Source organism: Crocodylus porosus, unplaced genomic scaffold (genome assembly GCF_001723895.1).
Source record: "Crocodylus porosus isolate Cpor-Errol unplaced genomic scaffold, CroPor_comp1, whole genome shotgun sequence".
NCBI classification, from domain to species: Eukaryota; Metazoa; Chordata; order Crocodylia; family Crocodylidae; genus Crocodylus; species Crocodylus porosus.
In genome coordinates, this window is record NW_017728917.1 from 28,651,502 (window position 1) to 28,677,090 (window position 25,589).

Genomic DNA, 25,589 nt, shown 5'->3' on the forward strand with positions numbered 1-25,589 from the left:
ACTTTCTGGGCTACCAGTATTAGTGACAGCAAGTGCTGGGAGGGGATGCAGGGTGGGAGGCTTCAGAGAAAGTCATATTTAAATCAGTCCTCTGCAACATCTGCATAAAAGAGTTTTGTTTAACTGTCATATATCCCTTAAGAACATTATAATGGCTTGCAGTAGGTAACTGAAAAGTAACCAAGCTTCCTAACTACAAAAACCAAAATACGTGCCTTTAATGAGCATTGATGGTTGAAGTTCATGTATTTCCAAATAATGTTTGATAAAAGGAACAATTTGAGTATTATTTCTTCATTCTGAAGAAATATTCTTTTTTCAACCAAAATTTAAAGCTCTACTTGTATTTCTGTTTCTGGTTCCCCTAGTTATTAATCAGCATTCCTCTTATCATTTCATATCATAATATATGACTATAAATTCGCATTGTAGAGAAGACAGAATACAATTTGCCTGTACAGATGCTGCTGTTACCATGGAGATAAAAGGACCAATGGCCTTTTTTTCTGGTTTGGACTGTACTACAGTGTTCATAGAGATGGTGAATTCTCAATCTCTATCATTTGCACCTTAAAGATCCAGATGAATATCAAACCAGGAAACATTTTTGGTTTATTTTAGTGCTGTAGAGTAATAATAAAAGGTTTTCTTTGGAAGCAGAAAGCAAACCAAACAAGAATATTAAAACAGCACTACTGGTTTAAACATTTGCTAATCCTGCTCTGTGGGAAAACCTTTCGGCTTTGTAAAATATAACCCCTCAGAGCTTTGGTTCATCTGATGCAGTGTTTGATGCTGGTTACATCACAAGCTTACTTATCAGTGGTGTTTTTATGCCTGAGCTTGAATGAGCATGCAAAGGCTGTGAATGTGATTTTTTTTTTTTTTTTGTGCTGTTTATACACGTCCTGTTCTACCTCAGATTGCTTGAAACGGGGGGGAACCACATCATATTCAAGAATGGCTTGCAGAAGGTGTTATTTGTGAGTACCTTTTTCTTCTACATCTATCATCAGGTCTCTGATATCTGTGTTGAAGAATTCAGCACTGTTTGAGATAGAAATAAGAATAGACATCAATTTATTGTTTGGTAGGTGTCTCTCTTTGAACCATTTTGGGGTGTTACCTTTTCAGCAGATTAATATGTATTTTAGAATTGTAGAGGCAATTGTTGTTGCTTTTAGAGTCGTCAAATTTAAAATGATTTACCATGTTTAAAAACAAAATAAACCTGTAGAAATGGAAGAAAAATAAAGATTCAGTGGAAATGAAATCTGAATAGAAACAGTCCACAATTCTAAGAATAGATGCGTCAGGAATTTAACTATATCTTCCATTTTGTTTTATTGCTTTGTTCCATTAAAACATACTGTCATTTAAAAGCATTTCTCATTCTAAGAAATGGTGTACAGTCAGACCATATGTACTTTGAGGTATAAAATTATCTGTTTGTGCTTCATGATTTTTGTGTACACATTTTCTCAAATTCTAAAGATACATGAAATGCTTGAGAAACAGTTCACATACATTATATAAGTATTACAGTCAACACAACAGGAATTTAATATTTCATTCATTTTAATGTAGTGCAGCAGCTCTTCTTATGAGTTGTCACATTTGGTTGAAGAGCTAAGGGCTTGTATGCTTGTAGCCAGAGGTAAAAGAATGCTGAAGTTTGCATAGGGTTTGCGACATCATGAAATCAAAGTATATATGGAAACCATATTGGGCAATTTTATTCAACTGAATTCTGAAGATTCAAATAGACTTTGACTCTTGAGCTTGCTACAACTACATCATAGCACCAACCTATCATTCTACTGCAGCCAAAAAGCAAAACAAAAAAGAGGCAAGTGTGTGATGCCCATTCTCCATTTTTATGTGCTGTAAATACCTGCAGGTACCATTTGTGCCCCACAATAATTAGTAATGACTGTACCTACTACTTGCATTCTCATATCCATTTATAGATCCTCTGAGATTTAATTTTTATTAAAGCATTCTGCATTATGTGAATGGGAATGTCAGAATAACCATTTTTGTCAGTAAGCAGTGTCAGTAAAAGCCTGTGAAGGTTCATTCGAATGCTGATGCCTTTACTCGAGCTCAATAGCATGTTTCATAAGTTGTCCTAATAAAATCAACAACTTCTGAATCAGATGCTACTTCCATGAGTAAGAGCATCTCAGCCTGACCCACAATTTAGTTCATTTGTGTGTGGCAGGAAGGGCATGGGACTAGATGAGAGAGTCTATTTAAACTCTGTAAAATTAGGATGAAATTAAATATGCTGTATTTAATTAAATGCAAGAAAGTACAGGTAAGAACCTGAGAATACAATGTAGTTTTCAGCACGTAAGTGGATTAGTTTGGAAATGTTGCTGTGCGTAATGGATAAAAGGGGAGAGGCGATCTGTACGCTGGATTCTATTTGTGTATTCATTCTGAGGTTTCTGTTTTACATTACTCTCAATAGACTATGTTGTAGTGTGCAGCTTATGTAGACCAGAATGCATACTCAGGGATAGCTCCTGTATGCACATTTTGGCAATGTAGTACAGTTCTATTTTAAATTCATCCTGTGGTTTAAGATGATTTAGTACTCAGCTTCTCGGTATTTTTTTATGAATATATAGTAATTATGTAGATTTAGCAATTTTTATTCCTAATCTTGTCATGATTACTAGCACAACAGATTTGCAGTAGATTTCTCTCGTGCTATAAAGATTTTTGTAAAGAATGTTTAGTAAGATAGTACTCAGGAATTAATTCTAGATGTCAGTGGCATTGCTTTCTTATTTTTAGAAACAAAAATACTGATGTATCTCTCTCCATTGCTGCTTGCAAGTCTGGCATCTTTTTGCAGCACATAGCGTAGGAAGCAAGGTTTTACCTGTCACTTCTGTAATTCTACCTTTAACTTGGTTGAAAGATTAGATGCTAAGAGATGTATAAAAAGTAAAATTGTAAGCCTAGCTATTTATAATATTTTTCTGAAATGTTGTATATTGAAAGCTGTGTGTGTCACCATTTAACCGATGAGCTGTTTCTTGTGGTAGGTACCTAATGCATCTAATATAAGGATAAGTTAAATCTTACTTACGTGAAAAAGTGTTGGTTTAACTACATTATATTTCAGCCTTCTTTGAAACCTTAAAAAATGTGTTCAAATTCTAATGAGGGGCACAGAGCCATTCATAAATACTGCAATGTCCCTTCTGAATTTTGTTTGTAAATATCAAATTGCTTAAGCTCCCTCTTTTTGGATCAGAGGAAAAAGCAGAACATATGGTCTAGCTAGCAGGAGTGATATATTATTATTATTTTTTTTTTATTGGTACTGCACTGAAAGGAGCATGTGTCATTCTACAATGGTATAGGGTAGTAAGCTTTACCTGGGCTGTAAATTTATTCTCTTCATACTCTCACTCTTTCTACATTGCTGTTTTTCCTTTCTTGATATCTTAGACTTAAACCTCATTAGTTTTATTGCTGCACACAGTTTCCATATTTTCACTATATATTGTATGTAAATATATACATTATATTGTATGTACAAAGTAAAATGCCAATTGTGTTATAAACAATTGTGCATAACAAAAGTTTTAGTATCTTAAAAAATTCGAGTATATTAGGTCACTGAAGTCAGAAAAATAGAAAAGACTATTCTTCCTTTTCTCCATCAGTTTTCTGATCTTACCAAATAACATTTTGTCTCTTTTTCCAAAACTGTTTAATTTGTATCTTTTTGTTCTTGAGAGTTTTATTTTAGCTTGGAAATCCATTATTTAACTCTCTACAAATAGCAGTAGGATACAGTTCTGCGTATAAAAAATATACATAATGTGTACATCGTTTGTAATAAAAATGACTTCAATAGCCAGAACTTTCACTAGATCTTCTTAATCAACATGTTAAGGTAATTAAATGCTCCAAAGTTCAGGTAGGTATGTGTTACTAATTTTAATTAAAATCATCCTAATTAATATTCAGACAGTACTGGCTACTACATATAACCCATATTATGGCTTTATGCATTCATACATAACATCTTGTGATATATAAAAATCTTGTGATTATATAAAGCAGTGTTTTGTTTATTTATTGTAAATGAAGGAAAAGTGGTTTGGAAGAACAGCTCTTCAAAACTGTAATAAATAAATAATGTAAGTTAATATTATGCATGCTAGGATGGGGGAAAGCAAAATTCAAATTTTCTGTTGTTTACTGTGCTAGAAGAGGTTTAAATACGATGTAAAAGCAGTGGCCTGTTCTAGAAAGATTATTTTATCAAGATTATTTATGAAAGACTATTTTATAGCCCCATTTTTTGGAGTAGAGCAGCAGTAGAAGATTCCTTATTTATTCTGAATGAGTCTCCATTTGCAGATACTTGGATAGAAAATACCCTGTCCATCTGTTTTTCTGTTAGTAAATAGTCCATTATCTTGCATATATATTTAAATGCACACAAAATTTTGGGGTTCAATCATGCCAAGAATAGCACTTAGTTCTAGGTTAGGTATTTTGGGCAAGATTGCCATAAAGCTCAAGAAGAGGGCAGCAGGCAAAGGCAGTATAAAGATTGTAGGATTTACCGCACATTCATGATATTAGCTTTTTACCTTTTGTCTTTATTTAAATACTTACTAACTCTATATGCTTTTAATTCTACTTATTGTTATGTGCCCAAGTACCATACCAAAACATAAGGCAGTGCTTCTATGTGATGCTTTAATTTTTTTAAAATAAAAAATGCCATGTTCCAGGAGTTGGAGAACCTCGATCTGTGTCATTAATGTGAAACTGGAGATGGTCAGTTCATGATTCATTGCTCACAGTAAACAGGGAGCAATGTATGGATAGTTACTCTTGTTGACACCTTGCCACCAGATATTTTATTGTCTTTCTGTTAGTATATGCCTTGAGAGATGTGTACAGAAAGTTATCTTGTTATAATGAGAAAATGAGAGGAATGTAATACTCCTAAGACGCGTGTTTATCGTTTCATTGGATATCTAGTAAATGCACATTAATTTGGAGTGTTTACACATAGGGGTAATTTTCTTTAGAAGTAGCCTAATTTTTCCCAAAGTATTAGTGACATGTGATATAAGGCCAGTTTAAAAATATTGCAAGAAGACACAAAAACATCATAAAATATACATTGATGCATACATAAAGGTAAGAGGGATGAACAGAAATATTTATTTTCTGAGCTAACTGATAACTAGCTCTTCAATTATTTCCTGACATATTAACTTCAAATGGAAAAATATCATCTTCTGATGGCTTCCATTTTTCAGCAATATTTCATTGAAAACTTAATTTGCTGCTTTTAAGCTCTCTGTGATAATGTGATACCACAGGTGTGAACTTCTGCCAATAGCAAATGAATTCTAGGACGTTCCCCTATATGAAACTGAAGAGGCATAACCATTCTTTGCCTTTATATAGTTGTTATTATCCAAACCAGTTACACTTTTTAATTAGACTGATTGCATTATAAATAATAGAAACTAACTAGCCAAGTATATTCTGTATGCTTCAGTAGCACATGTCTGGCACATTTGGCCCCTGATTGTTGGACATAACATAGATCAAGTAACAAAAAGCTGAATTAATAAGAGGTTTCCAGTGTATATGTAACATCAAAAGCTGAATCAGACTGTCAAATATATTTTAGAAAAAGAGCCAACATAGTGGAAGGGAGAAAGCCTTGCTGCCAAAACAGTAGCAGTGAAAAGTAGAATTTTCATTTAGTTAAATAAAGTGATCTTGCATCAAGAGTAAATTGTGAGAAACAGAATAATTCATTGGATTAGCACATAGATGCTAGGTTACAGCAGTCCACCAGATTATCATGTAAACGTGATATATACCATTTACTGTTTTTGCCTATAGTAAGTTAGTTTACAATTAGATTAGCCTTTTGTCTCAATGCAGGTTGTCAATACCTTCAAGGCTGAAGCCAAATATATGAGGTTGTATGACATCACGTGAGGAAATTTTAACATAAGTCTTAGTTAGTATCACACCTCATATTATAGTATGTGCAATGTCGCATAGTACTGGGAGAATGGATAGGTAGATACAAAGAGGCTAATAAGTGATTGGTAGTTGTTGTATGAAAAAAAGCCATCTAAAGCAATTTAGGAAAAAATACATCTAGAAATATCACCATCTACTTGGCCAAGCCCACCTGAACAACCCAAATTCAGCAAAATGAACCTTCTTGTAGAGTCCTCTGAACAACTGCAAACTTCATTTGCAATAAAGAACAACTTTATCACCCAGACTTGGATCCTAACAAGTGCTAAAGTTGTTGTAGGCAAGATTTTGAGGTAATAACTAGGGGTGTGCCATATTTGATTCGGAATCAGTCCGATTTGGGGGACAGTGATTCGATCCATTGATTCGGATCACTGTCCCTGATTCGATTTGGCCAAATCCAAATCTGAATATTCGATGCTGATTCAGAGAATCAGCGATTCAGCCATAAACACAGCTTTAAATGTTTTCTCTACATACCTTAAGGTACCAGGCATGGCTTGTGACTGCTGAGATGGTGGTGCACATGGAGTATCCCACAGGAGCATCGGGGAGGCCCCCTGCATGCTCAGTGGTGGACTTTTCCAGGTCCACCACTGAGTGCGTGGGGGACCCCCCTTGCACCACCTGCCTTGGCGATTGGCTGTGGGGGGAGCCCCCGAGTATGCTGGGGACCTCACTGCGCTTCCATGGGATGTTCCATCCATCTCAAAATCTCAGTGTTCACAAGCCACCTGGTACCTCAAGGTATGTAGAAAAAACATTTAAAGCTGTGTCTATGTCCAAATCATTGAATCTCTCCGAACTGATTCAGAGGGTTCCGATTTGGTTAGGAGAGATTAAAGGGTCTCCTGATTCGATTCAGATTTGGAGATCTGGCCACCAAATCTGTGCCGAATCACACTGGTGACTGAAGCTTCACACAGCCCTAGTAATAACCTGGATTTGCCCCTAATTTGTTTTGAAGGCAGGACTTGAGGTTTGTTGACTAAATGTAGGAGGTTTTGAGTAAAGATTTGGAGTATCTGCAGAAAAAAGCCTAAGGTCATTGAAAATCTTAACTTTTTGTGTTATATAAGCAAGATTTTTACACTGGAATAAGAAGTAATGGTAAGAATAGGTAAATCTGGTTAATGTCACAACAAGTATTCCATTGTCTGGAATGATCTAGTTGGGAATGGTCCTTTTTTGAGCAGGGAGTTGAGCTAGATGACCTCTTGAGGTCCCTTCGAACCCTAACTTTCTGTGGTTCTATGAAACTGTTCTAAAGCTGTGTTCCTCTACAATCACCATATTGGGAATTAATGAAGATGAGCTGAACCAAAATGCCCATTTTAAATCTCTTCAAAATGTAGCTAAATTGGATCTTTATCCAATTTTTTACCATAACAGAGATTGGTTTCTTGGAAGTGGTAATACGCTCAGGGGCAATGTATTTCATGTTTGGGAGGTTTGTTAATGGCAAAGTTCTGTAAAAGCATACATGTTTTAGGTGACAAATGAAGCTCACCTGTTTGTATGCATGCAAGGCTGGGTAGATGTCTACATCTATCTTGCATTCTGAGTGAAATCAACTAACTACCTCTCATATCACAGCCAACTACCTCTCTTATGTATCTTGATCAGAATAAAATTCATGCTTGAAAAAAAAGTTGCACTGCTGGCTGCCACTTTTGTCAGAAATTGAAATTGTCAGAATGTGTCCATCAATCTTGAGGTGTTATCTTGAGTCAGTGCTGACATCCATGTTTTACTTAGCTCTCCAATCATATCCCTAATTAGTGCTTCAAGGAGTTTAATAAGGCAAACTATTAAGTTTTATAAGCATTATAGCCACTGCAGACAAGATGGGGAAGGTGGTTACAAGTTAAAATTATTGAGGTGTGTTCCTCCTTGATGTTATTTTTGGCATTACTTAGAAACTGTATCACAGAATTGAGTTCAAATACAAATATATTCTAAAATCTTTAAAAATGGTTGAACTCAGAGTTGATATCCACACATCCTGACACCTTGGGAGAGATGAAATCTAAATATGAATATGAACAATGAAGCTTGTTAATATTTTTAATTAGGATTTAGCGATGCCATGAAGTGTTTGATTTGCAACTCAGCAGTTTGTTATGATTTTATGCCTGTATAGTTATTGGGTGCTTTCATAATATCACCTCCCATTCAGGGGTTAAGTAACTACTGCCTCTGGTTTTACATAATGCCATTATTACACGACAAACAGGAAGAATAAATAACTTATCTAAATAACATTTCTGTGCATTTATGTGGTTACTTTCATAAGAAAATCTCAGTGTTAAAATACTTATCCCTGCAAGTGCTAAAATATTTATCCCCAGCTATCTTTATGAATAGGTAAGTATTATTATAAATCCTACTTGCAGATGGGGAGACTGGAAAGAAAAGGAAAATGGTCTGTACAGCTGGGAAAAACGGAGCTGAGACAGCCCAAGAAGTATGTTGCTTCTTAGTAGAAGTCCCAGGAGAAGCTATTTGAGGCACAGATCAGAGTAAGCACCATGCTAAATCCACTGAGCTGAGAAGAGCCAAGTCCAAGCAAAGTCCCTTACGTGCTTATCCCTTACTCTCAAAAGTAAAAATATTGGTTGGGCTGAGAATGGATGAGTCTGAAAAGACATGGAGTTAAACAACTGCCTCATGCTAAGGTTTCACCTTTACTTCTAGATGGTAAGAATTTGGTGATTTCCTCAACACAGGATCGGTCCTCCAACTTCATTGTTATCTTTTCACTTGCAGCCAGTTAGCCCACCTCAGTAATGTGAAGAAGCATGGAAAATGTTTCCGATAGTAACCCTGTTTATTTTACTTGTTGAAGTCTAAAGTATTTTTTCCTTTGTTTTTGCTATGTTTAATACTTTTCCTGGGAGTAGTCTCCATCCTCTTAGTCCTTCCTTCTATGAGTTGTTTGAAGGTTCAGATTAACATTTCAGTTGCCATTGTGAAGCATCCTCCAGCAATTTTTCGTTATTCTTCAGTTGCATGCACATTGTGGTTGTTTTGATTGATGTGTCTCTCGGTTGCCCAAGGGGTCGAGTACTTTTAAGAGTGACCATCAATTGTTGCCTTTAAATGGAAAAACTCACTCATCTTGGCCTTGCAATTGCTGATACGACTATTGGCAACAGGAATCAGAGCAAGCTGACCTTCATTTTTAACGGATTAGTACCTGACTCCTATCTGAAGAAAGACTGGCATTTTTTGTGCTTAACTGCTGCTTTTGATCTTATAAGAGGATGACCTCATAGGACTCTCTTTAAACACAGGGAGCTTTAAAAAAATCCTTTTGAAATGCTCGGAAGAACACTGTGAGCAAAATAAATTAAGACCAGAATGATCTATATTTTAACTAGCCATGGATAATTTTTATGTTTAAGTAAACTGGTGAAGAATATGATTTTAGTAGGCACATCTCAATGTAGATGCGGCAAGAGTTATGAAAGACTGGCTTGGCTTTTCATTTTTTTTTTTTGGTAGTTTTAAACTGTTTAATGCTATCTTGATATAAAAAAAAATATAGCAATGCTCTGCCTTGCATCATTATAAATTGTTTCTTTGGCTGTAGCATCTTGTGTTGTCCTCCATCTCTCTTTTTGCTGGGATTTTATGTGGTATTAGTTATGGATAGTCTGAGCAGTAAAAACATCTGAAATGCAGCATCCATTTTCTGTTGAATTGTAAAAAAAATTTTCTACCTTTTTTCTTTTAGTTTCTACCCTAAATAAAGTCAGGTGTCACCTATGTGCAGTAAATTACAAGACTTTTAGACTTACCAAAGCAGAATGATAGCTTGTTTATAATGGCTGGGCCTAGAGATAGAGAGAGGTTATTTGCACATACATCCCATTTTCCTCCTCTTGCTTGTAAGCACTATATGTAGTGCAATTAGCAAGAGAAACAACATGACTGGTGCAGAGTAACTTGCAAAATTTTCACTTTATTCTGCAGGAATTTAAACCCTTAACTTTTATTAACTTTGCTTCTATTGTACCATGTGACAAGGCAAAGACAAAGTCAGAAATTGGCATCTTTATTTTATTTAATTTTTTGCAACTAAATTTTTTATCTTCATTGGAGTAGTTCATCAGCCTCATTCTTGATTTGTATCTCTAAAGCATGGGACTATTCCCCTTGATTTTCTGGGAATCGGAGTTGATAGTTGTACTATTACAAATTTATTTCAAACTTATGACAAGTTTCACATATACTTAGTAATCTCTATCTTTCCCTAAAAAGCCCCTTTCTAAACACTTGGTGTTTTGACTTTGTGTTTTTCCTTGTGTCGTAGGTCTATAAATACTCTGCACCAGTTTTGCTGTCCAGCTCCATTGTACCATACCCAGCTAACTGTCCCTGCCACACACTCAGAGTACAGGTAAGAGTAGATATGGTCCACCCACTTCTTATTTTTTAAAGATAGGCCTTGTTTTATAAATTAATATAACAAAATGCTAATCAGTTAATGTAAAAATAAAAGTCGCACAACATTAGAAGAAAATTATATTTAAGAAACTTTACATCCAGTAGGATGGGTTTGTCTCTTTGTTCTCTCTTAGGGAGCAAGTCTCCTTAGAATCCTTGAAAGAAGGAAGAACAAACAATGCTGGATATTGTTCACAGAGTAAACGTTAAGGCATTTCATTCTGTTCATATGATATAGGGTAGTGCTATTCAGAGAGGCATTAACCTCCCTATCTCTGAATGCTGTGTTGTTTAATGTAAAATAATCCACAAATACATGGCTGTTCAGAGTTTAAGAGCCTGGATTGCATAATACACTGTACAGTTAGTATAAATGAATTTATTGAATGCTTTGCAATTTTGTTTAATGAAATATGGACAGTATATAATATACACCCCAAGTAGGAAATTGTACAAGCAGTGAGTTATTATAATGGCCTTTTATAAAAAATAAATAAATAAATAAAAATACTACAAATCACCTAAATAATTAGGCACAGGAATTATTAAGAAACGGTGCATGCCTTGGGCAGTATGTCTTTATTTTATTTCACTTTTACTTTCAAAATAGTTTCAGTGACAATTGCCAGCTCATGAATAACATATTTGCCAAAATATTGTAAGTGTGGTGCTGTAAAGTCCTCAACTTGCCTTATATGGTGTTAAGGAAAGAAGAACGCCAGCAATGAATCCTAAATCTGTAAATGCACAAACATATTCTTCTTCTTGCTGTATTTCATGCTCATGTTGTCCCTGACCATGCATATGTTGGACTCTTCATCTTTCATCTTTTCAGCATCCATCCATCTTTTCCTTGTGTTGGCTTCTTTACATCAGGATTCTTGAGCAAACTGTTTGGCAGTGGTGACTTTAATCCAGCTGTAAATGTCCATTAGTGGACTCACCCAGTGCTGAGTAGGGCTTGAGTAGAGCATTTCTGCTTAAGTTTTAATTATCATTTGCTCTAAATTGATTTGCTCCAGAGAGGAAGCCCTTCTAAAAGGGAGGAGATAGGTAAACCACATATACTTTAGTTCTGGCTTGCTTGAATGTCTTGAACCAAGGTCAAATTATTAGTAGAATTAATACTATTGATGATTTTACCTTGGCTTTTCTATTCTGATAAATAGGTATCGAAATGTCTTTTTTTTTTTCAATCCCTTAGATATTTTGCTTAACCTAATTTAAAGTTTTTGTATAATAAAGCATATAGTATAACAGACTTTATCATGTATTTTTCTACTACTTTTTGATCCTGCATACTAAAGACTAAAGGTCACTGAGAAGATTTCAATGAACTGTTTTCAATTTCAGTCACTGTAAATGAGCAGCAAGAAAAACATATAAAATCAAATTTAATGTATTAATAGGATGATACTTAACATGTAAAATTGATAGAGCTCAAAACAGTCTTTTAAAAGATACTGTGGTGCATACAAAAGTACTTAGCATTGGCTTGATCCCACTTCCATTTAAGCTTTTGTAGGAACAGATCCTCAATTTTATAATTTGTTATCACTTAATTGGAGTCAGTGGAGCTAGAGGGTTTACACCAGTTGCTGATTTAGGCCAAGGAATTTATTCCCACTGTGTGAATGGGACTAGAGTTAGGCCAGCTCTGAGTGTCTTTGATTGCTCTTACTGTACTTGTCTACTTCTTTTTGAAGTTTCCTGTATAGTGGGTTACAGTTCTAAGCCTGGCAAGAGTACAAGTACATGCTTTGCAGCACAGCAGTGCCTTTCCTGTATTCGTATCTCACTGTTTGGAAATAGGGAAAGGCTGGACATTAGTTAGAGCCTTGTCCCATCCCCCAGCATACGAGCCAGCTAAACTGAATGGGTGAGGATCGTGTTGTCTCTCAAAAGGTGGTAGCAAGCTGGAGGCCAAGGGGTTGTCTGAGAGCCAATGCCTTTCCATGGCTCCTCAGTGGGAAATAGAATCCATGCTTAGTTGTACCAGAACACCTCACTCTATTCCAGAGTTGGATTAAGGACTAGAATCTGATCCCTTGACACACATCAATGAGTACAGCTATGTGAGTGGTCCCATATTGATCCTCATAAATAGGGATATTATAGTCTAACCTTAAGTAATTAATTGCTGTAGATGTTGCTTCTGAGCATACTAAATTATAAGGCCATACACACATATAAACAGAGTGCAAACTACAGGCCTGATCATTAAAGTGCTCTGCATGTGAAACCCTCCCTGAAGGTCTTGTTATACATTACCCTGTGAGCAGCGCACAGTTTCACAGAAGTTCAGGGCTGGAAGGGACCCTACGAGTTCATCAGATCTAGCCCCCCTGCTCTGCGCAGCAAAGACTGCTGGGGTCAAATAACCCCAGCAAGGTGTGCGTCCAGTCTCCTTTTGAAGATCTCCAAGATAGGTGCCTGCACCACCCATGCTGGGAGTCAATTCCAAGTCTAGTCACATGAACTGTGAAAAAGTTTTTCCTTGTATTCAGTCTGAAACCTCCTTTTAGGAGTTTATGACCTTTGCTCCTCATTTTCCCCTGGGGTGCTTTGGTGAATAGTTGTTTGCCTAGCACCTGATGCTCTCCGACAAGTGTTGATAAGTGTTAGTGCTAGCTTTGGAGCAGTTGCATGTTCAAGCCAGCAGCAGCCTGGAGGACTGAGAAGTAAGAATCCCCAGCTTTCCATTCTGGGCTCCCCACCCCTACCCCAGGCTGCTCCTTGTTGCTGTTTGGCTGCTGCTTTTCTCCAGGGTGAGCCTGGTCCAGAGAGCAGCAGCAGTGGGGGCTGGGCAGGCAAGTTAACACTCCCTGTCTGCTCCTCTGAGACAGACAGTATGGGCAGCCACAAGTAAGTGGCAGAAGGGATGGAGGAGCTGCGAATGGGAAATTGGACTGCTGGGTGTCATTGACCCTGAGATCCAGGCCAGTGGGGAGGGAAGGGGCAGGTGAGGTGTTCACAGTAAGGTGTAGCATAGAGTGGAGATGCATTGCACCTTAGCGTAAGTTGTGGTGGGTTGGCAATGTGTACTGGGTGCATGTGCACACCCTGAGATCAGCCGTACACCCCCTGGAAGCGTCAGGCACAAAACCGGAAGTGCCAGCAGAAGTGCACTTCCAGTTTTGCTGCTGGTTTCCCCTAGTTGGTGATCAGCTGCTCCCCCGGTTGGCAGTCAGCAGCTGGAGGACTCCCCCCACCCCTGTTGGCAATCTGGCACCTCCCCCCCGACTCAGGAGGCACCAGTTGCCCATGGCTTGGTAACAAGCATCAGAGAGAACGCTACTTCGGAGTGGTGTGACTTTGAGCCACATAATGAGTACTTAAAACTAGTTCCAGGTGCTAGTGGGTGGACAGTCTAGATGTTAAGTGCTCCAGGAGCCACCCAAAATTACAACATGACAAGACCCTGACATTAATGGAAGTTCAGTTTCTGGAGCATTTACAACAGGGCCCTGGCGCACACACCTGCATGTAGCATGCAAAGCCATTTCACTCAGCACCCAACAGCCAGCTCGGGCTCTGGGCAGCCATGAAGCCTGAGCTGCTCACAGCTCAAGAGCCCTGACTGGGCTCCATGGTAGTGGCAGCGGCATGCATGCCACAGGGCACACAGCTGGAAAGGGGCCCAGGGCAGCGCAACTGTAGTGCCTTGCACACTGTGCACCCTGTGGCACTCATGCAGTCCTGCCAGTGCTGGGATTCTGGACTGCAGTGCAGCTATTTGCAGCCTGCCCTCCACCTGCTGCAGCTGCCTAGAGCCCAAGTTAGCTGTAGCTGGCAGCCAGGATGCTGTAAACAGCTGCACCAGGTTTCAGCGGGACTCCATGGTAGCAGTGGCTGGACACATGCCTTGGTGTGGACGGCAGGGGAAAGGCCAGGGTTGCGTTGCCCCAGGCCCCTTCCCAGCCATGCACCCTGAGGCATGCATGCAGCCACCGCTGCTATGGAACCTGGCACAGCCGTCTCCAGTCTCCCGGCAGGCTGCCACAACTGGCTCAGGCTCTGGGCAGCTGCAGCGAGCGGCAGGCAGGCTGCAAACAACTACACCAAGTCTGGAGCTCCAGCATTGGCTCTGTGGTGGAAGTGGCTGTACCTGCACAGTGGGCAAGGCGCTGAGGCAGTGCAACCCTGGCCACCCCTTGCCATCTGCACAGAGGCATGTGTGCACCACCACCAGCAATGAGGATCGGGCCCTTCACAGCTCCCCTCTATGTGCCTCGGGTGCACTAAATTGAGGCCTGGGTTGAGGCTGAGTTGTTTTTAGCACTCCAGCCCAAATATTACTGACCTCTAATTTATAACATTGAGCCGACCATTTGTAATTTAATATAGCTGTAAATCTTTCCATTTGTTCGTTATTAATGGAAATGATTGGAAATGGAAGAGTCTCAGAATGGTTGCTTAATTCTAATTTTAGGTTTTCAGCTTTATTTAGAAAATATGCAAAGGAATTAATTTTGTAGCCCAGAATATAAAGTGAAATTTGCTTTGAAAGAGAAACAATTAATGAGTGTACTACAGTGAAAACTGGAGCATTTCTGATCTGCTTTTAGCTAATTGCTCACTCCAGCAGTTTTATTTCTAGCAGAGATGATCCTTGGCATCTGTTTTGAATTGTTAATAAGGAAATAATGCATTTTTAATAACTGGAGCTATTGCAGTAATTTCTGGTTTGCTCATTTTACACTGTTCAGCAGACATTGTGATAATACAAGATGCTATTCTTAATTTTTTTAATATAGAAAAGAGAAATTATAGTAAACTGATACATCATGTCAGCTCCACCTAGCTGCTTGTCTCTCATGTTTAGTTTATATTCCTCAGGCCCTTGTTCTTTCTAAGAAATAGATTTAAGTATTAGGTGTAACAATTCACTGCACAGCAACTGTGCCAATATTTCAGTTTTCCAGAAATGGCACAAAGGAAGGCCCTGCCCCACTTTCATCAGTGATAATCTGAGTGCAAATTGTATGTCATATGGAAGTGGCTGGGTATAACAAGTGGTGGTATTTGAAGTTATCATCAGCTGAGTGGGCAAAAAGAGTGCAGTGTTCACACTAAGAAGGTAAAAGGGAAGAATGTCAATAAAATTAAATAAAGTGAAATTTGCTTTGAAAGAGAAACAATTAATGAGTGTACTACAGTGAAAACTGGAGCAATGTCAATAAAATTAAATAAAAAGGATCCAAGCTAACATAGTCTATCCCTTGCTTTAGGGAAAGCATGCTGTTCCCAAAATTTCCAGTGTCAAATTTAGCCCCACTGTAAGCAGGTTAAACTGGCTTAACTTGGGAGTTCAGTCTGCTATTACCAGAGCTAAACACCTAATAGTTATAATTTATACTCACTTTAACTATTAGCTAGCAGCTAAATTGGAGCATATAGCTATGCCTCTCAGTTTACATGACTTTCTGCCATTGCTGAACTTGATCCTGAAATGTGCAGCCTAACAAGTTGAGGACAAATTAACCAATCTGTCCTGGTAAAAGGAAGGATTCTCTAGTCTGTAGGATGTAATTATTTAATTTTCATATCACAGCTGTCAGTGCTTGTGCTTCTGTACATGTAATCAATATTTCAACTGCAGTGGCTGGTAGTGAATAGAGAGGAAGTGTGGGAAAAAGTGTGGGGGAAATATTCATGGATATACACATCTACATTGTCTGCATAATATGTGTGTGTGTGTGTGTGTGTGTGTGTGTGTGTGTATGCATATACAGTATATATGTATATGTGTTTATATAAGTGTGTGTATATGTCTGTCTGTATGTATATGTGTATATATAGAAAAATATATCATGTAGCCATCACTAAAACTAGGGGAGAGATTTGGTTATTGATCATATTTGAAGACTTTTAAAAAGTAACTATTTGCAAGACTAAATTCCATTTTGCTCTAGTGTTTCTTCATATGTGTGTGACTGACTTGTTTTATTGTACATGAAATGACAGTTCCCACCCACACTGCTCCTTTCCACCTACCCATCCACCCATGTCAGCTTTCATCACTGACATTTTCAAATCAGATGCCCTTGTCATGTCCAAAGATCATTTCTAAAATCTTGAAACTGGAGATTTTTCTTTTTTCTTTTTTTTCCCAGTGATGCCTGTGAAAACAAAAAGATATTGCAAAGGATGTTATAGTACCAAAGAAACCCCATCATTTTCTTGCAGTCTACTTGCATAATGTTTAAGCAACACCTCTATGAGGTAAAAATATTATTCTGAAAATACTGTATTTATTTTGAAATTTAATGCAGAAACTTTACTTTTTAACAACCAATGTTGACTAATGGCTTTAAAAACACTGTATAAAAGACAGTGTAGTACTATATCAAAAATAGCAGGATTGATTCTGTTTATCCTGTTTCCCTGTGTCAGTGGTAACCGATTTAGCCAAGTATCTGGTTAATGTGCAGATTCACCATTTAACAGTAAATCAAATAGCAATCCATTTGCTCTGTCTGTATAGACAGAAGGTTTCTCTCTACCCATGAGTTTTACCAAGAGCCTTATGAAAGTTGGCACAATCAAGGAAAATCTGTGTTTCTTAGGGTTTTAAAGGTGAAGAATGCTCATTTTTGCAGGTGAAAATGACTTTTCCAGCCCTAGGGTCATTTACTTTATTCTACAGAAAAGTGGTGTGTCCTAGGCTTGGTTAACATTCAAAAAATTCTTCTTATACATTTCATAAAAACATTTTTTGGTCCTAGTGTCCTGTCTTTTGGAGACCACCCTCTACCCCCTCCCAACTCTGTGGCATACTAGTGAAAGACCCTTTGGTGGTTTTCTAGCCAAAGGTACAGCTGTAATCAGATGACTTAAGTGTCTGAGAGTTTGTTGAATGATTATGATAGTTTACTGACGTTTCACAGAACAGCAGCAGTTGTTGGGAGGTATTTGAAGTCCAGGTAAACAGGAACTGACTTGTTAGCTCTCATTTTTAAATGTTCATTTTAAATACCTCACCATATTTTTCCAAAATGAACATTATGACAAAAAATGATGCGGCTCTCATGAACTAGAATAGATTTTCATGTTTTTCATGGCTTCCAAGATGAATATGGCAGTTTCAGACAGAACCAAAGAGTCAGCCAAACTGCATACTGTCATAAGAGTTTTCAAAGGCAGTAGATTTTCATAAGTACCATGATACAGTCTCATTTCATGTTAATTCACAGAGGAAGTTAAAATAACATGATACTTACAGTTTCTCTTCTCGACATCTACAGGATCCTAGAGGTGGAAAAACTGTAATGTAACCTTTTACAAGCAAAATGATAGAATATCACGAGAGCTACTATTTGTCTTAGATTCTATTGTTTTTCCTTCCTTCATTTTATTCCTTTCCATCCTTCTTCTTTAGCGTGCTATTTAGTTAAAGGAAATGGCCACTGGTGTTACTGGTAACGAAGTGACATCGTGCAAGCTTCCTGCTATGCCGGCATCCCTTCCTCTACTTCCTCCCACCATAGAGTACAATATAGCATTACAGATGTAGGTATTCCAAATTGCTTTTTAATATAATAATTATATATATATCCTCTGGTCTGCAGGACTATTCATGATGCTGGCAACTCTGGAGACAGAGTTCAATCTAGCTTTAAAGAAAAGACAGTGCAGCTGTATCTGTAAGCAATATTACTGCATGTAAGTCACTGTCAAGATCATGCATCTAGTCCTTTTATTGTTAGGGAAATGTATAATGGAAGCCCTCATGGTCTTTGATTTATTTAACCTGAGGACTGTATGAATAAAGTCTGTTTGGTTTGAACTGAGCAATGGTTTGAATCATAAACTCTTAAGATCTGAAGTATTTTTTCCTAAGAGAGAAGATGTAATCAAAGGCAAGACTTCCCAGGTTAATGCTTATAGTTACAGAATTTTCTCATGGTTAAAAGTAGACATTTTCCTTCTAAAAAGTACCTAGATATGACTTTTCATCTCAGATATAGTAACCCTGAACCTTAACATGGGTCAGTCTTTGATTGCATTATCTTCTTTGTTTGCATTGTATAACATTTCTTGAAATGAGGCCCAGCACTTGCAACCATGTACTTAGTTTCAGAGATTTTGTGGGTGGAAGGGGTAGGGGAGGGTGAACAGAGGTATCAACAGTTGCTTACAAATGGGCTACACTATTGTTAAATACTGTCACTTAATTCTCCTAATATTGTTCCCTGTGATTCTGTTCCTCTATCTTTCTCTCTTTCCCCTCCTTTTTTGCCCTTCTTGGCAGGGAAGATAATGTTCTCCACCAGTTCTGTTGTCCACCTTCTGGGTCTAGTAGTCCATCTTCAAGATAACAGAGAAGCTCTGGGTCGCTAAGTGTGCAGAGTGCTACACCTGTATTTTTCATCTTTCTCCTCCTCTTTCTCTCACTGGTGTGTATGAGACTTACACGGTTATGGAAACACCTGAGATTCTGGTTTACATAAAGTTTAAAAATAATCAGGATGGCACAGCCATAATTTTTTTGCTAGGAATGTCTGGTTATTTTCCTTCTGCTCTTTCTCCTCCAAGTTTTCATTTCTCCTAGCGGTGTGTCCAGCATTTAAATTTCATAGGAAGTGTAAACAATATGTAAAATGCATAATATATTTTGAATTAAAATAAACAGTGCCATAAACCTTGCAGTGTGCTGTACTTTTTCTTGTTATGGGCAATGATCAGGATTTCGTATAGACTGTGCTAACTAATGTGAATTGTGTTTTTCCTATAATGGTACCAATGTAGCCTTCTAAAAGTGTTGGTGAATGCATATCTTGGAGTTGAACTCTTGGTGCAAAGTTAAGATCTGGCTCTGAACATCATTGGTGTTTGGAAATGTAGGGCTCTGCCTAAGGCTTTGTATCTTCTGACTCTGCTGATGATGCATATTTACATAATTTGCTGCACAACAATATTTGATTTGTTTTGAGCAGCTGTATTTTTCAACATTCATAATGTCTGTAAACCCACTAATTTTATATGCAACTCTGTGAAATAGTCATATTCTGTATTAGGCACTGACAAACATACAGAACAGTTTAAAGGAACAATAATTTCTTTACTATTGGCACTTAATTGGATATGGTACATTTTTTTTGCAAGCTATGTTCAGCATCATGTCAAGATTCAGATTTGTCCTTGGATGGTTACATAATTCCACTGAAGTAAATATGAACTGCCCACATGCATCTAAAGATAGATTCCCAACATGGATTTGGTAGCTAGAAATAGAACTGATGCAACCAGCCATTATCTGTCCCAAAACAATGGTATGGGGGCTGTAGAGTTCTGGTTCTAGCATACTTGAAGGCAAGCCCCAGAAAAGCATGGTGGGAAATAAGGTTCTTATGAAAGGGCAGTTCACAGAGCAGAGTTAGAAGTGGGACAGACAGTGGCTGAACAAAGGTCCCTAGAGAAATGTCTGCTATGGTGTTGGCCCTGTCACTGCTGTATCTGATACTAAAATGTTATTGTAAGGCTTACAAGCATCTACCTTGATAAATGGATTTAGAAGGAGTGGGGGGCAGATGCAAGTCTTGCCAAAAGTTAACATATGTTAATTAAATGTGGCTGCGAGAGCAGGGGTGGAAAATACGGGATTAATAGGAAAAGGGAAGGAAAAATGATGAGGCGAAGCAGAATAAGATTCAGGTTTTCCTCTCATACTGCATATGTTGAGTTACAGTCCTCAGTGAGTTCATTTGGCATCTGAATCTGTCTTCCATAAACAGACTATTAGTAATTTGCTCTTTAGGGATATTTCATCTGCTTCTGTCTCAGCTGTCTTCCTTGTTAACCCATAAAATGCCTCTACTTTATAACCAGGGATCCTAGAAATCAATTTGCCGTGAAAAACGTGGTATTTGCATTCTTACAGAGACTCTTCAGAATGGCCAGGGGAAAAAAACTTACTGAAAATAAAATGCTGGCTCCCCAGTGGGAGAGCCACCTTCAGTGCTTCCTTCAGCCACTGCAGTAGCCCACTAGGGGGAGAAGCTGTCGGCATGCAAGAAAGCCCACTCCTCCCTTCGCTGCTGATTGGCTGAGAGGGCTGCCTGTCATGTGGCCCCACATCTCTCTGCTGATTCATGCCAAGGGGCAAGGGCACCTAAAGGACAGTCCTCTTGGCCAATAAGTGGTGAGGTGCAGGGGCAGCCGCCAGGACCCCTCAGACAATCAGCATTGAGGGGGGAGCTTGCTATGGAAAAACACAGATTTTTGTTTTGGGGTTTTTTTAATCACAGAAGACTAGGATCCTTGCTTATAACAAGGCATCATCTGTGTCCCATACCTAGGGAAGAATTTGGTCTTAATGTTAATCCTGCTGTTTTTGTGCTTTTGTAACTGGTCAAGTACTGCCCTTTAATCTCAGTATGCAGACTAAATATAGCGCATGGCCTGTGTCTATTTTTCAAGATCAAATGCATCTCGATTTTGTGCATGTCCTAAGCTTGCAGTATGGCAATAGATTTAATGGAGATTCTTTCTCTGTGCAGCATGTTGCAGATGCTACATGCATTTATGTTGCAGATCATTGCATTTTTAGAGGAGTTCTTGCTTTTGATGCCATTGTATGAGTGTTCTCATGTTTACCTTATTAGGCAAAGTAGAGTATTAAAATGTCTGGATGTTGCCGACATCTTCTTAGCCTTTTCTCTTTTCCATTAATTGGATAAGAATTTCTTGTTGAGTTGCTACACACAGATAGAAACAGTGGGGATTTGTGTTATTTTGACTTGCTTATCTACATCACAAATATAAACAATAATTACCTCTCTCTATTCTGCGTATTGAACTGAAGCACTGTAATTATTCTCTTCCGCAGGCTGGGATTTGTGGAATCTTTTAATCTGTATTTTATTTTAAATGTATTTATTTGTGTAAAGAAAACTAAAGAAGGAAAGACCGGTGTTATTCATGAATATCGTAAATGTCAAAGGCATCAATTCTGGGTGCCAGGCCTTTTGCAGTGAAGAGAAAGCAGTTGACTATCCTGACTATGGTCAGAGTTAATATCTTTCATGAGAAAATACAGTCACAAGCAGATCTCTCTTATTGACCTGGTTTTCTGGGTTTTGGTTTTTGGTTTTTTTTATAATCCTTCTATAGTAGCTTCCCAATTAAAGGAAACATTTGTGTCCTTGTAAATTATGACATATGAGGGTCTTTCAGTTGAATACTATAGTATCTTCAAATCATGGTATTGTTCTGCACTGGAAAAGCCTGACCTTCACCGACTCAGTGAAAGTCAGATATGCAGAAGTTCCTGTTTTCCTTTTTAAATAAACTGTGGGTGGCTAAATAAAATATACTGTATATTTCAGGATTTGGCACTGGAACCTGTTATAATTCTTTTAATTTAACTCATCTGCGTTTTAAAGCCAACAACTTAATCACTGCACTTTGTCATAAAATGGGAGGGAAGGACTGCACTGAAAAGAACCCTCTTGCTTTTCTCCTGGTTTATGGACATTACCAGTAAATATTTTTACTTGGAAAAGTGAATGTTTTGACTTCTGGTTGCACAAGAATGGATCATTGAGAAATTGATTTTTGATATGGAAACCTGATTTACCTCATGTTTTCACATTCTGTTCACGTTAAGATCTGGCTCCTTTTTACTTTTCTACTCTCAATGCAGTCTGTTTTTGTGATCATATTAAATTTCTGGTCATGTCTCTTTGTCACACAGTTGCAAAAGTTGTGATATTTTTATGTTCTGCAGATGTATATAGTTTATTTCCAGGAGTTTGGACTGCAAGAGGTTACAAAATAGCTAAGAATAATTTGTATTTACTCTTTGGTATGGACTGCTAGATGGAACAGAGAGCAATTCAAAGTATGACCGGTTAAAGTCCTTCTGCTCTCAAAGTAAACTGCATCTAAAACTCATTTTCGTTAGGGCTGGAGAAGTCCAAATGTTTTATCATTTAAGAATAGAGTCGTTTACTCTACAAACAGTTAATTGCCAGTCTTAACAGAAATTTAAATCAAGGTTTAAAAATTTCCTTATGAAATTATAAGCAAATTGGCCAAAATATTAATTAATACAATTTTCACAAACTGTATGGGTTTCAGTTTCATTATAACTGAAAAAAAGCAGAGGCCTTAAAGTGATTTGTAATTAGAATGCAACGTGCCAATTTAAATGTAAATGCAGTTAGCAATTATAGTGTTGAGGCTGTTCCTAGAAGCACCAATGAGAGAAAGGGGTTTGTTTGTTTTTTCTGAATTTAGTACACACATTCCAGGAAGGAGGAGGAGGGGAAAAAAATCCTTTGAAATATGTGGAAACATAGTTGAAAGCTGTGGAGTAAACTGAAAGCATGTGATGGTGGCAGACTGATCCCAGGATGGACAGAATTTAAACAGATATCTATTTGGTTCAGTTGTTCATTGGTTTGAAAATTGCTATGAGATATCTCAAATTCACTTTGCATTAAAATCCTCTCTTTGATGAGTCATTATTTAACCTTTAATCATGCTGTTAACCTTTTTATTACAAAATGCTTTAAACTGTTCAGAAAATTCAAGTCTGAAAAATGTGAAAACATGAGAATATGAACATTTCTGTGAATCATTGGACACAGTTTTAATCAATGTGTACACCTTATTGTCATTGGGTTTGTTAACAGTATAAGAAGTCGTCTAATAGATGAGATTTTACATTGCACAAAAATTACTCAAAATGATCTCTAGAGGGAGCGCTGATGCAATATATTTCAAAGCTTTCCAGTATGTTTTCATGAAGACCAAGAGTTTCTGGTGAACATGAACTTCAGATAAAAATGAAAAAGGAAGTAACTTGCATTGGCTTGCACTTTTAAGCACTCTGCTATGTATTGCTTATGCAGGAGACAGCAATTTGACCGCATCAAATGACAAAGCATGCTTGTGTGTCTGTGTGCTATCCTGTGAGCACTGTTCTACCTAAACTTTTCTTTCTAACATTTTTACAGTGTAAGAATATTACTATTTTTGGGGAGCTATGATGTAATTGGATGTCTGCTGAGTTGATGTTGCCTCCCTCTTCCTCCCCCCATTAAACAAATATTGATTTATCCTTAGAAAAGTGACTGATTGGCAGTAATGTAACTAAGGGTGGTGGGTAAGAGGCACATCCACCCCAGGTGCCAAGTTACGAGGGGTGCCAAATTCCCCTCCACCCCTACAAAATCTACACCTCAGCAGCATACCCATGCTGGGAAGTCAAAGCAGCCCACTGCGGTGGCTCCTGCTGCTGCTTTAAGAATAACAGCTGGGTAAGGCAGAGCATGCAACTGCAGTAGCAGCAGTACAGCCTGGGGCTGTTTATGAGTTCTTGGCATGGGTAAGACTACTGTGCTCCCTGGTCCCTGTTCTTGGAACCTGTGCACCCCTGTGCCACTTGCCCTCAGAATTGGCCACCCTCCCTCTCCCACTCGGAATGGCATCCCTTTCCTGCTCCCACAGGATTTGACTAGGGTGCCAATTCTGTTTGTTGCACCACCTTTGTTTGGGCATGACTTCGATAAAAATGCAATATACATGTGTGTAATCTTGTCTTAAAATTATACTGGATAGATGTTTCTAGGATGGGATCTGGATATGGCTTTACCACCTTAATTCCATTTCAACCACCAAAGGTATTTTTCATGCATATTAGAATTAATAGAAGGAAAACCAGGCCATTCTTTACAGGTGATATGTCCATGTTAACTTTTTGTCTTACAGGCAGTTCTAAGAAAATCTAGCAGCTATATGTGGTTTCTACATGCTCCTAAATTTACATAATATGCATAACAATCAGTAAATATTACTGGTAGGGTGAGGAGTCCATAAGTAGACACAGCTGTAAAGAAAGTTTGTATGATCCAACTAGTATAAGCTAGTAAATAAAATTTATAAAACTAGTATAAGCTAGTCGCATTAAAATTTTGCCATTGTTGGTGGCTGGAAGGATATATATACTGCCTCCTTTCTGCAATAAAGCTGTAGTGAGGTATGCATTGTCAGAAAAGTTCCTGAGACCTTTTCTCTGTAATAGTTGATTCAAATCTATACTAGGCAAATATCAGAGGAGGCAGCATGTCCTGAAGAGTAGAGTAGAGTAGCATTGTAGACCAGAGTGGACTACAAGGCATAATAATAATGTTGTGCTCAGACATAAGTAAGTCCAGCTGCTAATGAAGTTGATAGTTGTGCCTCATTGTTCGCGATGAATTTAGTCCTCCCATTCTGACACCAGGTAGCTCTGGGTAAATCACTTAATTGTTCTACTATACAGTTTTCTTCTCTGTAATATAGAGACCTATAATATTTATTAGTCTTGGACAGAGATTTGTAATTCTTGCATGAAAAGCTCTATAGGTGCGTGTCCACACATGCAAGCATGTGCGCTTGCAGCAGCTCAAATAGAAGTGGTGCAAATTTGAGCCAGGGCTTTTTGCCTCAGTGCACTTAGTTGAGGAGCAAATTGTGCCACTTGGGGCAAAATAACCCTGCCTGGCTCCTCCCAGAACTGCAGCCAGGGGGAGCTAGAGCCTAGGGCCAGCATCTGTGCTGTCCTCAGCAGTACAAAAAGCTGCCCTGGCCTACTGGCTCTCAGGAGCTTCTGAGGCCCAGCCAGTTGGTACCTGGGGACACAACCCCTTGTGCCAGCTGGACTGCTGAAGCAGCCCTGAGAGTTCCCTGCACCCTCTACCCACTGCAGCAGTCTGGCAGTGGGGGCTGCTCCCTGGCTGTGACCTGCTGTGCATCTGCCAGGCGTGGATGGGGACTGCACAGCCAGTAGAGGCATCTGCCCCTCTGGGCCAGCTGCCAGTGGGCTGGGTCTGCAGCGCTGGCCTCTGTGTGGCACTGTTGCCATGTGTGCCCCTGCCGGACTGTCTGGGCAGCTATTGCCCAGCAGATGTTGCGAGTGTAGTGGCCTGGTTTGAACTGTCAAAGCATGTCCTCCTGGCCCCATTTGGCCAGAAGGTCAGCCACAGCCAGCTGAGAGCTGAGTCCAAGGTGCCAGCTCTGAGCAGGCAGGGTCCTGCCACTGGCCTCCATAGCAGGAAGTCTGGTGTTCACTATTGGAAAACTGAAAAATCCCTGAT

General features: G+C 38.5%; 1 protein-coding gene across 1 annotated transcript in view; it reads left to right on the forward strand.

The window, feature by feature from the left end:
* The first annotated feature begins 779 nt into the window (after window positions 1–779).
* IQSEC1 (IQ motif and Sec7 domain 1) overlaps window positions 780–25,589 on the forward strand; it is a 321,727-nt gene continuing 296,917 nt past the window's right edge. The window contains exons 1-2 of the mRNA XM_019536964.1: window positions 780–983; window positions 10,370–10,456. Of these exons, the coding sequence (XP_019392509.1) occupies window positions 781–983; window positions 10,370–10,456 (290 nt within the window). The 5' untranslated portion in view covers window position 780. The remainder of the gene's footprint in view (window positions 984–10,369; window positions 10,457–25,589) is intronic.